General features: G+C 45.0%; 1 protein-coding gene across 7 annotated transcripts in view; it reads right to left on the bottom strand.

The window, feature by feature from the left end:
• The window catches only part of TEP1 (telomerase associated protein 1), a 60,729-nt gene that overhangs the window by 15,304 nt on the left and 29,880 nt on the right, over positions 1-15,545 (bottom strand). For all 7 annotated transcript variants that reach the window (XR_010342033.1, XM_012465679.3, XM_012465669.3 and 4 more), the window contains 18 exons: positions 12,783-12,892; positions 11,989-12,079; positions 11,580-11,757; positions 7,443-7,611; positions 6,789-6,947; positions 6,548-6,625; positions 5,493-5,623; positions 5,121-5,180; positions 4,092-4,250; positions 3,255-3,431; positions 2,887-3,007; positions 1,844-1,968; positions 1,461-1,574; positions 1,252-1,369; positions 899-1,093; positions 612-787; positions 357-513; positions 44-223 (listed from right to left, as the gene is read on the bottom strand). Coding sequence is in view for 6 of the 7 variants with exons in the window: in XM_012465679.3 (XP_012321102.2) it covers positions 44-223; positions 357-513; positions 612-787; positions 899-1,093; positions 1,252-1,369; positions 1,461-1,574; positions 1,844-1,968; positions 2,887-3,007; positions 3,255-3,431; positions 4,092-4,250; positions 5,121-5,180; positions 5,493-5,623; positions 6,548-6,625; positions 6,789-6,947; positions 7,443-7,611; positions 11,580-11,757; positions 11,989-12,079; positions 12,783-12,892 (2,498 nt within the window). In the remaining variant the exon portion in view is untranslated. The remainder of the gene's footprint in view (positions 1-43; positions 224-356; positions 514-611; positions 788-898; positions 1,094-1,251; positions 1,370-1,460; positions 1,575-1,843; positions 1,969-2,886; positions 3,008-3,254; positions 3,432-4,091; positions 4,251-5,120; positions 5,181-5,492; positions 5,624-6,547; positions 6,626-6,788; positions 6,948-7,442; positions 7,612-11,579; positions 11,758-11,988; positions 12,080-12,782; positions 12,893-15,545) is intronic.

Below are 15,545 nucleotides of genomic sequence, written 5' to 3'. Positions count from 1 at the left end.
AGATTCACCCCACACAACTATCGGCCCTGGCCTAGAATCCAACCTGGTTGTTAAATGGTGACTCCTCCAGCCGCTTCCCATACAGGGCCAGCTCCTCTCTCACCAGCCGGGCTCGAGCAGAGGACTCCAGAGGCCCCAAGGCCACCACGTGGGCACCCTGGCTCTGCTCAAGGGTCTCCCCTAGGCCCACATCACTAGACACGCTCAACACCAGGTGTACACACTGTGATATTTGGGCAAAGGGGCAGGAGGGGAGAAAGAAAAGGAGAACCACATTGGAGAGGCCCCTCTCCTCCCTGCTGTATCCCTCCTTCTCCCAGCCTGCCTCCCCACACCCATCTCCTTCTTACACTCACCCGGGGAAGCTTCTTTGGGATCCAGTCTGAAATCAGCTGCCCATTCTGGTCCACCAACCTATCAGCCCCATCGACGATCAGGACCAGGGTCTGGCCAGGCTGCAGGGACTCAGCAGACTTGGGCAGCAGCCTCTGCTGCAGCTCCCATACCAGGCTTCTGTATATGGAGAGGAAGTCAGGGTCAGAGGGAGAGAGAGAAACACAGGGGTGGTACCACGGGCATCAACAAGGCCAGGCTCATTGGGGGATACCCACCGGTAGGTGTTGGGGAGGGCACTTGGCTCTTTCAGTTGGCCATGCAGATAGGTACAGAGGCGTCTGAGCAGAGTGAGGGCAAGGCCCTGGTCAGGACGAGCCCCAGAAAAGTGGAAGAAGACTAATGGTGCCACCCTGGCCCCACCAGCAGCCTGCAGGGCTGACACAAGAGATGCCTGCATGGGGCAGGAACAGAAAACATGGTCACATTTTACATGCTTGAGCTCCCTGTGCCTGACCTCAGCCCACACAGCCTTCCCTCCCTCCTGCCCAGGCCCCTTCTGTACCAGGAAGGCCGTCTTGCCCTGTCCTGACTGCCCTGTCACCAGGCTCAGCCTCCCGTGTTGCAGCATCAGCTGCTGCACTGTGTCCTGAAGAAGGCGTGGCCGGGCAGGACTCGGTGGCTTCTGCAGCTGCTGGAAGGTGTCCTGGACCAAGTCATCATCTGGGATGGACACTGGCTGCTCCAGCAGGGCCCCAGGCTGAGGGTATATGGGGCAGTGACTATCCATGGTGCCACGCTCCTCAGGAACCCCAGGCTAAAACTCACAGACTCCCCACCAAGTTACTTCCTACCCAGGACAACCCAGACCACCCCATGTCCCTCTCCATGCCTCTGATCATCAGTGCTTCTGCTGACCTGCAGGTAGAGCTTCTGGATCATATTCCACACATCCTGCAGAACCAACTGCCCAAACTCCTCCAGCCCGCCAACATAGGGCCGGCCAGCTGCCACACCCCCCCACTCACAGGGGTATCTGTGGGCAAATCAAGCACAACCAGGTCAGAGCAGGCCTGGCTCCTCTCACCTCATCTCTGTACAGGTGGTCCCTACCTCCCTCAGCTCACCTGCGGCAGGTAATCCCTTTCTGTCTGTTTAGGTAGCTCTTCAGTTCTGAAATCCGACATGCGGCCTCTTCAGACTCAGCAACAAAGTCAGATTTCCAGGCATCTGGCACAGAGCTGACCACCAAAGACCCCAAAAGTTGGAATAGATTCAGACCCCAGACAGCCTCCTTCCACCAACCACCAGACATAGCTGTGATTTCCCATAGCTCCTCAAGTAGAGATCTTCTGACTCCAACACCAAGGCTGACGTGGGGCTGCAAAGGCATGCTGAGTCCTATTTCTGTCTCATAGCACTCCACTTCTATACTCTGAATACTGGGGAGAGACTAGCCTGTCCGGTCTTCTAGGGAAGGAGCCCCAACCCTGCAGGCAACAGAAAGTACCTGAGAAAGCTGGAATCCCGGAAGTAGATGAGAGCTTGGGCAGAGGGCTGCAGACGCTGGTTCCGGTTCAGGAACTGCATCACCTCCATCTCTGTCACAGAGCGCCCTGAAGGGTACTGCTGGGCCTGCGGGGAGGGCAGAGACAGTGGGTTTAGTCCTAGGCCACCATGACCCTCCCTCCAGACCTGCCAAGGCCCCAGGCCTCTTGTATCTGTGATGTTCCTCTCTCCCTCCCTCTAGATGCAAGCAATAAAATATAGCTAATAGCTAATGTTTTTAAGTTATTTTTATTTTTTTCCTGGAAGAAGGCACTAACAGCTAACATTTATTGAATGCCTGTAATGTATTGAGTATTCTGTTACAGACTTTTGTTTTTGTTGTTTTTTGGAGACAGAGTTTCGCTCTTGTTGCCCAGGTTGGAGTGCAATGGCAAAATCTCAGCTCTCTACAACCTCCACCTCCCGAGTTCAAAGGATTCTCCTGCCTCAGCCTCCCAAGTAGCTACCACGCTCAGTTAATTTTTGTATTTTTAGTAGAGACAGGGTTTCACCATGTTGGCCAGGTTTGTCTTGAACTCCTGACCCCAGGTGATCTACCACCTCAGCCTCCCAAAGTGCTAGGATTACAGGCATGAGCCACCACACCTGGCCCTGTTACAGACTTTCAATTTGCATTTAACCCTCCAATGTAAATGTCATTGCTTCTCTTTAACGTGTAGGGAAATTGAGGCTAGGTCAGATTAAGCTGCATTCCACAAAGGCACACAACTTGTAGATGACAGAAGGGAGATCAGGACCCAGATCTACTTTATGGCAACACCTAAACAGACCTACCCTCTTACATTTACTCTTGGCCAACCCCAGAGGTACTTCTCAAAGGAATTTCCTCATCTAGAGCATGGTCACTTGCAGTATCTTCAGCCTGTATTTCACATCATCTCAAGGACCTGCCTGCCCAGGGTTCCTGACAGAGTGTGGCTTCTCCTGGCCTCTGCCCCAACCTTTGTTTCCTCCCCAGCTCTCCTCCAAACCTGTCTGCCTTACCCAGTGGAAGTGTGGATGATCAGGAAGGTTGTAGCTGGGGGGAACGTATCCATAACGGGAGCCCAGAATCCCCACAAACAGCTGTGCATTCTCCACCTCCCCAAGGCACACTTCCAGTTGTCTGTAGGCATGGTTACAGAGACACGTGGGAGTCACTGGGGTCATGGTATCAGGGAACATAAGCACAAATAGGGAGACAGGGCCCTGGCTCGCAACTGAGAAAAGAGAAGGTAGGCTGCTCTTGTTAGTATCCAAGGGGCAACTCCCACCTTCATCCTCATCCATTGCAGCCCCAACCCTGCCCACCTCAGGTCCACCACTCAAGCCCCTCATCCCTGACCCAGCCCCTCTTCTCTGAATCCCCACACCTGTTCCTACGGGTTTCCTCCTCAGTGATGCCCCAACGGAGGTCAATGCCGTGAAGGCTGATGTGGTGAGGGGCTGCTCGGGCCTGCAGTGCTGGCAGCACAGACCTCAGCAGCAGGTCCCGCTCCCCATGCATGTCTCGGAAAGTGGATGAAATGAAAAGCCGGATGCTGCGCCATCTGGGGATAAGCAGAAGGCTGGGCTCAACCCAGGGATGAGCCCCACCACCCAATCCACAGACATTGCTGTGATCACCCTTTAGTACTGAGCACAAGGCAGGTAAGACAGACAGCAGACAGGTGCCCAGCAGGCCTTCAGAGAATCACCTGCTTGTGGTCTCAACTGTAGGGCCCTGGAATTTAAACCCCACTTGCTATTTCTTGTACACCTCTCCTTCTTCTAGTAATCATAATTATGTTCTTACTGTTTGTTCATGACAACCCTGTGGGGTAAGCACTATCATTATCTCCATTTTACCAATCAGAAACTATACCTTTAAGAAATTAAGCAACTAGGCCAGGTTCAAACTACTATTTGGCAAAGCCACAATGAAAAAGCCAGAACCTGTGCTCCTAACTCCTCTGCCTACGCCCTGGCCATACGGCCATGATGTCTGCCATCCTCTTTGCATTCTGACCTTCTTTGCTCAGTAGAGAAAGGAAGGGCTTGCTCACAATCTAACAACTCCCCGTGGTAGAGAAACCCTTGCCTGAGAAAGAGGAAGTGTACTTTCATGAAGAGAACAAGCAGCACCTCACCAGATAGAATTTCAGTCCCAGTTTCTCCAGGTTTGACTGCAGCCCCTCCCAATTCACAAAGGCCTAGAAACACAGACTGACCCTTGCTGGGAAATAGGAGCCAAGGGGCTCGGAGTGTCCTCTTCCAGTGGCCGGATAGACTGGATCCCTGTCTTTCCTGGGGGTGGTGGAATCTTGAATATTTTGTCCATTTGGCCCACATGTTCCAGAAGATGAGAGGCCCCATGCTCTGCAATGAACCTGACATAAATAATAAGATAAATGTGAGTAGAATAACAGAGATCAAAATCAGGGAGGTCTTCCAAAAAGGTCAGGGGGGAAAAGATATGTCTAGGTTTGGTCACCAGTTAACTGAAGCTTCTTAAGAAGATGACCATAAGCAGTTTATGCAGACTTAAAATAAATGAGGATGCAGAACCATCAGAATGAAGGAAAAGAAAAGAAGCCCAGCTCGCCTCTCCTGCTGTGCACAGTAATCATAAACTTGCTATTGGGCCAGGGGCAATGGGCTAGGATAAGGTGTAAAAATTAAAGTCATCCAGTCTGGGTTTGAGCAGCTCTGTGCCAGCCATAAATGTTCCCTGGAGAAGGAGGAATGTGCCTGAGGCTTCCTAACAGGAGTTAAGGGAAATGGATGGTATCCAAAAGTAAAGGCAGGGGAGAAAACAAGTAAATAAGAAGGCAAAGAATGGAGACAGAAAAAAGCATGAAAAGATTTCTATAATTTAGCTTATATAAATGTAATTTTCTCTGCATCAAGAACTGAACAGAAGCCACTGTGACATGGCCAACTCTTTACAGTGAAATCTGCCATGTCCCTTTTCTTCTTTCCTACTGGATATAATATAATACAAACTTGGCTGAATACCAAGATGGCTGGAGCTGAAGCAGACATATTGGATCATGAGGTAGAAGCTGAGTATTTGAGGATGATGGAGCAATAAGAGAGAAAGTGCCTGGGTCCCTGTGACACTGTTGCTGCTATGCCTGGATGGCTGTAAAAGAGGAATAAACTATCTTACTTTAAAAAAGAAGTGATTGGAATAGAGATAGTCTCCTAAAGACTTTCTAACAAAGTCTCCAAGCCTTCAGTGTCTATTTTGTACTCACTTCAGTATCCCATCAGTACAGCCTGAGAGTGTCACATCATTGGGATTCGAATCTGTTGACCTGGCAAAGGAAGAAGTAGTCACTAACCATCACAAACAGTACCTGGAACACAGTGACTGCCCACTAACATCCCATGATGGAAACTCCACTTCTGCACCTTTAATCAGGTTATGTGCTAGGCTAGGGCTAGGGTGGACTCTCACAGAGGGGTACAAAGTTAGGCTAAAGTATCTTCCTGAAGTGCAACAGAAGTAAGAAGGCAGAGTTGGGGAGGTACCTGGCAAGTGGGGGTGTCCTAGGCTTTGGGAGAGGTAGAGAGGAAATGTAGACCACTAATTTCTGACACTGGGCAGGAAGGATAAGCACTCTTACAGGTATTGTACCCTTCTTAGGAGGATACCAACAAAGAGGCACTTGGAATTCACACGCTGCCAGTAAAGCTGTTTGGCCACATTTATCATTCCATAATCCATGCTTTGGCCAAAGAGGATGACCCTGTCCACCTGTAAGATGAAAGGGAGAAGATGCTCCTAAGGGATGCTGGAGACCCAGGACATTAAGATATGAGCTTTCTGAGGACAGGAGGATTAGGAGAACTCTGACGGGAGTGCCTCTCCTGAGCACACAGAATGAGGGAAGCTCGGGGGACATCAAAGTGGAGGTTGGAGTGGGGCAGTGGTATGCTGTAGCTGGCTCATTCAGGTTCGAGAGAGCTGATTGTTACATTTTCAGGAATTTTATGAGCGGTTGCTAAAAATGGACATTATTAAACATTAAATTGTATACATTTAAAAAATTAAATAAGTTATATTTAAACAAATATGGCCAGACATGTTGGCACACACCAGTAGTCCCAGCTACTTGGGAGGCTGAGGCAGGAGAATCACTTGAGCCCAGGTGTTTTAGTTGCAGTGAGCTATAATCAGGCCATTTCACTCTAGCCTGGGCAACAGAGTGAAACCCTGTCTCAAAATATAAAAAATCAGAAAATAAAACAAATGTAATAAATATTCAAAATGCATAACTTCCTAATAATTTTGCTACATTTTACTATGATCTACTCATCCTTATTTACATCTACTGTACCAGGATTGTGGGAATACCACACAGTGGTGTGCTCCTGAACATCTTTTCCCAACTCTGTGTTCAGTAGCATCATATTGGGAGTTTGAAATCAGCCTCAGTAGGACTGTTTATACCATGGAAATTAGCAGATGGTATTAACCAAGGCTTATTTTTCCAGACAGCTGCTTGTCAGACATTTACCAGCACACCACTGAGTAGGGGGTTGTAGCCAGTAGAGAGCTGATCTGAATATTGTACGTGGTTGGAGAAGTCAGCTTCAAAGGTCCAAAAATGATATATATCAATTATATAATAAAATGACGGAGAGAGAGAGGGTTTCTCAGAGATTGAGCAATACTCACAGGAACTCTTTGGCCAGCCAGAGACAGCAGGTATTTCCCAAAAGTATTCAGGGACCATTCATTCTTTTCCTCAAACTCCTGAAGGAAAGAGACTTCATGTTATGTGGTTGCACAGTAAGTGACAGACACTGCTTGGCAAATCTTCAGAACTATGTATATCTGTGCCTTTACCAAATACCTGGGCTATTCCCAGACCTATGTCCTTTGTGTATTTTTGGATGGTTGGGAGTGAGTGTCTGACCTGGACTTGAGCCTGGAGCTTGATGGCAGTCTTCAGGATGCCTTCTTCTGGCTTAAGCACTGCAGTCTTCAGAGTGTCTCCTCCACACAGCACCACCTCCACCTGCTCCGCCGTTGTGATCATCATCCCAATCAACAGCAGCACATAGTTCAGTGGGGGCTGGTTTGACAAGTATCAGGGGAAATAAAGCTCCCTTGCTTTGGAATTCACCCTTACCCAACCATCCCTGGAGGCCAAACCCTCCCATTGGTTTCGGGGAATGAGAAAAGGCATAAAATCCCAAGTTGGGAGGGGTCAGCTTCGGCAGCCCTCAGGAACAGCTGACTGTGGAAGGAGGAAGAGAGGAGCCAGGATCCCTGCCCAAGTTCAACACTGGGTATAGTAAGGCAAAAGTGAGATCTATTTTGGCAATGGAAACTTAGAGAGTACCAAGTACCAGCCAAGGGTGAAACGTCAGTATTATACATAAACCTGGTTGAAACAATATCCTAGGAATTGTTCCTAGGAACCAAGGACTGATACTTGGAAGCAAATTCATATCATTTACTTCAGTCTGAGTGCTTGCCTGGAAGAACCAGCTCTGGGAACAGGATACCTAACTCAGGATCCCCAGCAGCCTATCAACCCCTTGGAGGATGCTTTTTATTTTCTTACCCCTTTTGGGTTGCTCTTGGGACAGAGCTTGTCTGCATTAGCATCTGTCAGATAGACCAAGATGGTGCGGCCTGGCAGCGGGGGCAGGCTGTGCTTCACAGAGAGGTTCACAGCTGTCTCCAGGGCCTGTCGATACCGGTTCAGCATCTCACCATCATATTTCCACTGTCTATAGGCAAGAAAGACACAGACACATGGGCTCAGGGACTTATCTGCCTGCCCCTTAGAGGTAGATGGGAAGATGAGAACTTGCCACTTAAGTATTGAGTCTTCTCCCTCCCGCCTCAAGCATTACACCCCTTTCCCCAGCCTACTCCATTGCTGGTGTAGAGGACTGGGACAGAGCTTCCCTCTGCCCCCATTTTATAGGACTCTTCTAATCCACACTCATAGTAGGAGACAGGAAGTCACCTGTGGACTCACTAGCTACACTTACCACATGAATCCATTCTTACTTCATGAAGCAAGATTTAACGGCTACATAGTTTTAAATCGTATTTTAAAGAACAAATGCTAACTCCTTACTCTGAAAACTGGCAATTAAAAGAGAATAAGTTGAATACTTATTACACCTTTACCATACAATCTATTTCAGGGTAACTAAATAGATTTGGTTGATAAGGGAGGCTCTTTTAAAAATTCCAATTAATAAATATGGAGGAATGATAAAACCCTTACTCTGCAACCAACAATGAAGCAATTGGTTCACGCAAAGATTACCAATAGATGAGCCATTAACTATTGTGGAGAGATTAGGCTATTATCATCTAAAAATACTGATCAATATTAGCATTACTAAGGAGTGGTCCCACTTAAATAGTATATATATAGGATCACCTACGAAATACTTGCAAAAAAAAAAAAGGCAAATCTAAAGGCTGTTCAAGCCTTTAGAGCTAATGAACATGAAATAGAAAAACAAGATAGATGACACCATGAGGAGGGAGGCAAATCCAGAATATGCGATATTCTGTGGGGCCCCTGAACCTGGTTTTCACAGTAACTCAATAGCATAAGAACAATTAAAAGGTTAAAAGCAACATATGTGACTTAACAACCAAATGCAATGTGTAGACCTTGTTTAGATCTGGATTTGAATAAAACTATAAAATTATATTTTTAAACAATTGGAAAATCTGAATATGGAGTAGATAACAGATGATAATACCAAGAAATTATTTTTAATTTTGTCAGGTATATTAATGACATTATGTAAAAAAAAAAAAAGGCCCTTTTTAAAGAAACACACGTGAAATAAGGAAAGGTGAAATAAAATGTGTCTTATTCTTTGACATTTGTTTTAAAAACATCTTTGGACTGGGGAGGGGAGGGCGGGTGTGGTGGCTCATGCCTGTAATCCCCAGCACTTTGGGAGGCCAAGGTGGGTGGATCATGAGGTTAGCAGTTCAAGACCAGATGGTGAAATCCTGATTCTACTAAAAATACAAAAATTAGCTGGGTGCAGTGGCAGGCGCCTATAATCTCAACTACTTGGGAGGATTACAATGGATTGAAACCAGGAGGTGGAGGTTCAGTGAGCCAAGATAGCACCACTCTGCACTCTAGCTTGTTGCTATAGAGCAAGACTCTGTCTCAAATAAAAAAAAAAAAAAAGAAAAAAGAAAAAGAGATCAGTAAAGAAAATGCGATAAAATCTAGATAATCACTGAATCTGGCAAACAGTTTTATGAAAGTCTACTATATTTTCATTACTTGGGTGCATAAAGCTTTATTTATTTATTTTTTTTTGAGATGGAGTTTTGCTCTTTGGCCTAGGCTGGAGTGGTGTCACGATATCAGCTCACTGCAACCTCTGCCCCTGGGGTTCAAGCAATTCTTCTGCCTCAGCCTTCCAAGTAGCTGGAATTACAGGCGCCCGCCACCACACCTGGCTAATTTTTTGTATTTTTAGTAGAACAGGGTTTCGCCATGTTAGCCAGGCTGGTCTGAAGCTCCTGACCTCAGGTGATCCACCTGCCTCGGCCTCCCAAAGTGCTAGGATTACAAGCATGAGCCATTGCGCCCAGCCTATTTAAAGTTTTTTATACTAACTTTTTAGTCTAGCAAAATCAGTAGTCTTCCCAGCGCTATCCAATAGAATTAAATCAAACTTAAATTATATACATACAATTTTCTAATAGTCACATTTTAAAGAGTAAAAATAAATTAATTTTATTAATGGTGAAATTAATTTTTCTCTTCTTTAAGAGACAGGCTCATGCCTGTAATCCCAGCACTTTGGGAGGCCGAGACAGGTGCATCACTTGAGGTCAGGAGTTTAAGACCAGTCTGGCCAACATGGTGAAACCCTGTCTCTAATAAAAATACAAAAATTAGCTGGGTGTGGTGGCATGTACCTGTAATCCCAGCTACTTGGGAGTCTGAGGCATGAGAATCACTTGAACGGGGAAAGCAGAGGTCCAGTGAGCCAAGATCACAACAGCCTAGGTGACGAAATGAGACTCTGTCTCAAACAAAAAAAGGAGAGAGACAGGGTCCTTGGCTCATGCCTATAATCTCAGCACTCAGGCCGAGGTAGGTGGATCACCTGAGCTTAGGAGTTTGAGACCAGCCTAGGCAACATAGTAAACCCTATCTCTACAAAAAATACAAAAATTAGCTGTGTGCAGTGGTATGTGCCTATAGTCACAGCTACTTGGGAGGCTGAGGCAGGAGAATTCCTTAAGCTGGAGAGGTGGAGGTTGCAGTGAGCTGAGATCGTGCCATTGAATTCCAGCCTGGGTGATGGGAATAAAACCCTGTCTCAAAAAAAAAAAAAAAAGGGACAGGGTCTTGCTCTGTTGCCCAGTCTGTGCAGTAACACGATCATAGCTCACTACAGCCTCAAATTCCTGAGCTCAAGCAATTCTCCCACCTCAGCCTCCCAAGTAGGTGGGATTACAGGTGCAAGCCACTGCACCTGGCTAAAATTAATTTAATATTGCATTTTATTTAACCTAATATATAAAAATATTTTCATGTCAGCCTGTAATTAATACAAAAATTATGAATATTTCACATTTATTTTTTCTGACTGCCTTCAAAATCTAGCATGTCTCAACTCAGACTTCACTAGTATATATCAACTGCTAAATACCCACATGTGGCTAGTGGCTACCACATTAATCAGTACAAGAATACCATTTGGACTGCCGCCTTGGGCTTGATTCTGGGTTTTTTTTTTTGGTTTTTTTTTTGAGATGGAGTCTCACTCTTGTTGCCCAGGCTAGAGTGCAGTGGTGTGATCTCAGCTCACTGCAACATTTGCCTCCCAGGTTTAAGCAATTCTCCTGTCTCAGCCTCCTGAGTAGCTGGGATTACAGGCATCCGCCACTATGCCCAGCGAATTTTTGTATTTTTAGTAGAGAGGAGGTTTCACCATGTTGGCCAAGCTGGTCTCAAACACCTGACCTCGTGATCCACCTGCCTCAACCTCCCAAAGTGTTGGGATTACAGGCATGAGCCACTGAGCCTGGCCAGGCTTGATTTCTTTAATGGCCCTCTGTTCAGCCACTGATTCAGGAGATTCCTGGTCACTGAGCACTCTAAAAGGTTAGGTGAGTCCTGTGGTTGTTCTGAGTAAAAGTAAGTGTAAGGTACTGATAAAATACTTGAAAAGACAGCGGAGACTTCACCAAGCCTACAAAACATTGTACATCTGTCTTTGAGCCTGCTTGATGGTAACTATCTTTGTGTGTATGTCAAAACATACACACATACAACAAAAGCAAAAAAAGATGAATGGGCCAAAAAATACAGAACAAGATAGAAACAGAAAAGCAAACAAGTCACAGAAAAGAAAAAGAAAGAAAACCATGAATCAGAGCGGAAGCAGAGAGGACACCAGGATACACCACCATACATCAGCACAACTAAAAGAAAGGAATCCATGTAAACCAATAAAACAATCACAGATAATAGAGTAGAGGTCCAGGAGTAGACTTTGTTTCATGATCTCTCTTTAGGACAATGTTAAAGACAAGGTGTGCTGTGCAAGGAACCAGGCAATTCTGAGCCATTGCGACGAATGACAAGCAAGTCTTTACAGAAAAACATTTGGGCTTCCCAGATGACTTTCAACCTGTGCCAGGGTAGCCCCTATTGCCCACCCTTGGATCCCAGACAGCACATACACACCTGGCCTTGTGTACTCTCAGCTTCTCCCGCTTGAGCTGCTCATACATCACAGGTATCCTCATTACTGCCCGAAGCTGCTGACGGCTTAGGGAGCAAAGAAACCTCCGCCTGGGACGGTTCTTCTCATTTCTAGTTATTATCTGCTTCATCAGTGTTATATTAGAAGGAAAGGGCAATGCTGTATGATGATAAATAAATTTCTGAGTTAGGCACCTTCTATTCCCTCATCTTTTCCTACCAGTAATGTGGCCTGAGCCCCAACCTTTGGGGCTGGAAAGTGCCTGACCTCTGCCTCCAACCCCCACACATCCTGAGATTGCAAGGCAAGAGGCTGAAAATATTGGTGTTGCTGCTTCATTTATTGTCAGAAACGAGAGGCAAACAGGAGTTGGAAGAAGGGAGAGAATACCTTGATTTCTGAGTTGAGCCTCAAGGGCATCAATGGAATCATGGGCGTTAAGAAATCTGAATGGAAACTGCCGACTGTGGATGACCGACTTCTGCAAAGCAAGGGAGAGGTCATGAGCACAGGAGCCGGGAGTATGGGGGGCTTCAGGGGTCTATTCTATTAGCTTTACGGGAAGGTACAGAAGGACAAAATGGACTTAGACAAGAGATACAGAAAAGGGGTAATAAGGAGAAAGAAAAAATGCATCATTTTAGGGTGTGAGAAGAGGTAAAGCAGATAAAGTAACAGAAGGAGCCCTGTTTCTTTTAAGACTCCCTCCGGGCGGGGTGTGGTAGCTCATGCCTATAATCACAGCACTTTGGGAGACTGAGGCGGGTGGACTGCCTGAGCTCAGGAGTTCAAGACCAGCCTTGCCAACATGGCAAAACCCCATCTCATACTAAAAAAAAAAAAATACTAAAAAAAAAAAAAACACAAAAAAACCCCATCTCTATAAATAAAAAATAAAGACTCCCTCTGAAATCAGTTACGTCACAGAAATGTCTCTTCCTGGTAAGTCACTGAGCTCAGAAAATTAAAATGAAAGCTCTTATACTCTATTGTAACTTCTCAAAGGATTTACTGAACCCCCAAACATATCTGTATTTCCAGACCTACTTACAGCCCACATGGAAAGAGCTTGGTGGCCGTGACCTTCCTCGGCCACCTGAAAAATCCTGGCCTCCAAAACAGCAGTGGCCTCCACATGCACGTCTAGTTGCTGGGCCCCACGGCTACCTGCCCCTCACACATACCGCATGCTGGAGTCTCTGGAGAACAAGCTCATGGTGGCGGGCACTGATTCCAACACGAAGCAGGTTGCACAGGTTCCGAAGCATGGCCATGAAGGGAAGCTTCTCATTTTCTGTGGAATGTGGGGCGTAGAGTGAGAAAAACAAATGAGGAGGCCAGGCACAGTGCCATGCAGCTGTAATCCCAGCTACCAAGGAGGCTGAGACAGGAGGATCACTTGAACCCAGGACCCTGGAGTTGGAGTCTAGCCTGGGCAACATAGCAAGTCTCTGTCTCTTAAAAAAAAAGCAAATTAGGGATGATGAGAGATCAGAAACCAGAGCAAGAAGTTCAGAGACCAAGCATGTAGAAAGTCCAAGACAGAGGAAGTGAGGAACTGACATACAATCTACTCTACTCAAAATGTTTTAAAGGCTTGGAAAGATTAAAAACAGAGTTGGCCTGAAATTTGGAGCAAAATTTACGCAACACTGTTTATGGGATGGCTGTTTCAATAAACAACTTATGTTACCACTTTATCTGTTGGCTCTAGCCCTAAGATTGGGTTCAACTGACAAAATGTAATCTCTAGTCTAGGGCAAAGGTTTCCAAACTTTTTAGATGGCCAAAAGAGAAATTGATTTATGAAGTATATACTAACGTAATGTAGTACATTCATTAGTTAATATTTTAAGGCACAATATACAATTAAAAGAAGGTTCTCCACTTACAATAATGAATGTAAATCCATATTTCAAATAGTCTTCAAAATTTTTAAGTTTTTTAACCAATTTCTTATAAGATTTGATTAGTCATTAATTTTTTTTTTTGCTTAAATACAGTTGAAAAAGATTTACACTGGAGATAGAATTTCACCTCTGTCACTTTCTTACTGTTCACTTGTCCTTGAGTTAATATGATCTTCAAGCCATAGTCCCTTTTCTTTTTTTGAGACGGAGTTATGCTCTGTCACCCAGGCTGGAGTGCAGTGGTACAATCTTGGCTCACTGCAACCTCCGTTTCCTGGATTCAAGCAATTCTCCCACCTCAGTTCCTGAGTAGCTGGGATTACAGGTGCCCACCACAATGTCCAGCTAATTTTTGTATTTTAGTAGAGATGAGATTTCACCATTTGGCCAGGTTAGTCTTGAACTCCTGACCTCCAGTGATCCACCCGCCTCGGCCCCCCAACATGCTGGGATTACAGATGTGAGCCACCACACCCAGCCCATAGTTTCTTAATAATAATATTTTTAAAGTTTATATCAATTTTAGAGGATTAATTCAGGTAATACTGAATAATTCCAATTCCATCTACAATTTAAAGATAAATTGCAGCTGGGCGTGGTGGCTCACACCTGTAATCCAAGCACTTTGGAGGCCAAGGCGGGCGGATCACCTGAGGTCGGGAGTTCAAGACTAGCCTGACCAACATGGTGAAATCCATTTTAAAAAAAAAAAAAGATAAATTGCTATGAGTCAAACTATGTAGAAACCAAAAAAAAAAAAAAAGAGTGAAAGAGTGAAGGGGCACCATCAATGCCCTCAGATTGTGGATGCTCAGAAAACCTCAACTGTTATACATAACACTGTATCATATGGACTGAGCGAGCGACCATGTGGGTTCAATCTGCATGGTAAATATTGGGAAAATTCTTTTCTTTTAGATAAAAATAAACATAAATGGGAGATGTGATTTTCTTTTCCTGGACAGAGGTCCATTCAAACCACTTTAGAGACCAACCATGTCAGTCCCTCACTGTGCCTTGTGCAGCAGCCCACACCATCAGCAGCTTCCATCAGGTAAGTGGTGCTCCCTTTGTAAAGGGGATCTAAGTCTCATTTGAATTACAGCTGGAAGCTTTCAGCCCTCTGGAAGTCTTGGGATTCTCCAGTCATAATTCTTTCTTTTATTTTTGAGATGGAGTCTCACTCTGTCACCGAGGGTAGAGTGCAGTGGCACAATCTTGGCTCACTGCAACCTCCACCTCCCAAGCTCAAGCAATCCTCCTGCCTCAGCTTCACAAACATCTAGGACCATAGACATCTACCAACATGCCCAGCTAATTTTTCTATTTTTGGTAGAGACAAGGTTTCACCATGTTGCCCTGGTTGGTCTCAAACTCCTGAGCTCAAGCGATTCGCCCACCCCAGCCTCCCAAAGTGCTGGGATTACAGGGGTGAGTCACAGTGCCCAGCCTCCAGTCATAATTCTGATTCACAAACTGTTTGGTACCTTTAGCTTGTATATGCACTATAAATGAACTATTGCATCCATTGTCAACTCAAGTTTTTTTCAACTGTTACTATGTATAAAGGTTTTCTAGATCATTTTTGATAAGAAATTAAGTCCAATATCATACTTGTGATATTAGAAAATAAACTGGACATTCATCCTTCAGATTGCAAAATTCACTTATTTCATCCCAAAAAATTGTTAATGAGTTATTAATGAGATCTGTGGTTTCCAAAAAGGGGTCTGTATACCCAATTACATTTTATCTTATCTTTTATAATTATATCCATATATTTTTATATTTTCTTTTATTTATTTATATTTATTTTTGGCTGTGCACAGTGGCTTACATCTGTAATCCCAGCAACTGGAGACCAGTCTTGGCAACAAAGTGAGACTCTGTTTCTAAAAAAAAAAAAAAAAAAAAAAAGGACATATACATATATTCTGGTATATCCATAAATTTTTTTTGTAGTATATGATTAAAAAAGGAAACTCTAGCCACTATGGGATTAGATTGTGGGCATTTGCCTCACCTAGGATAAAAGAC

Source organism: Aotus nancymaae, unplaced genomic scaffold, assembly GCF_030222135.1.
Source record: "Aotus nancymaae isolate 86718 unplaced genomic scaffold, 86718_ANA_hifiasm-v0.15.2.pri h1tg000011l, whole genome shotgun sequence".
Classification (NCBI taxonomy): domain Eukaryota; kingdom Metazoa; phylum Chordata; class Mammalia; order Primates; family Aotidae; genus Aotus; species Aotus nancymaae.
The sequence above is the reverse complement of the archived record's forward strand: the minus strand, read 5'-3'. Positions and strand labels throughout refer to the sequence as shown.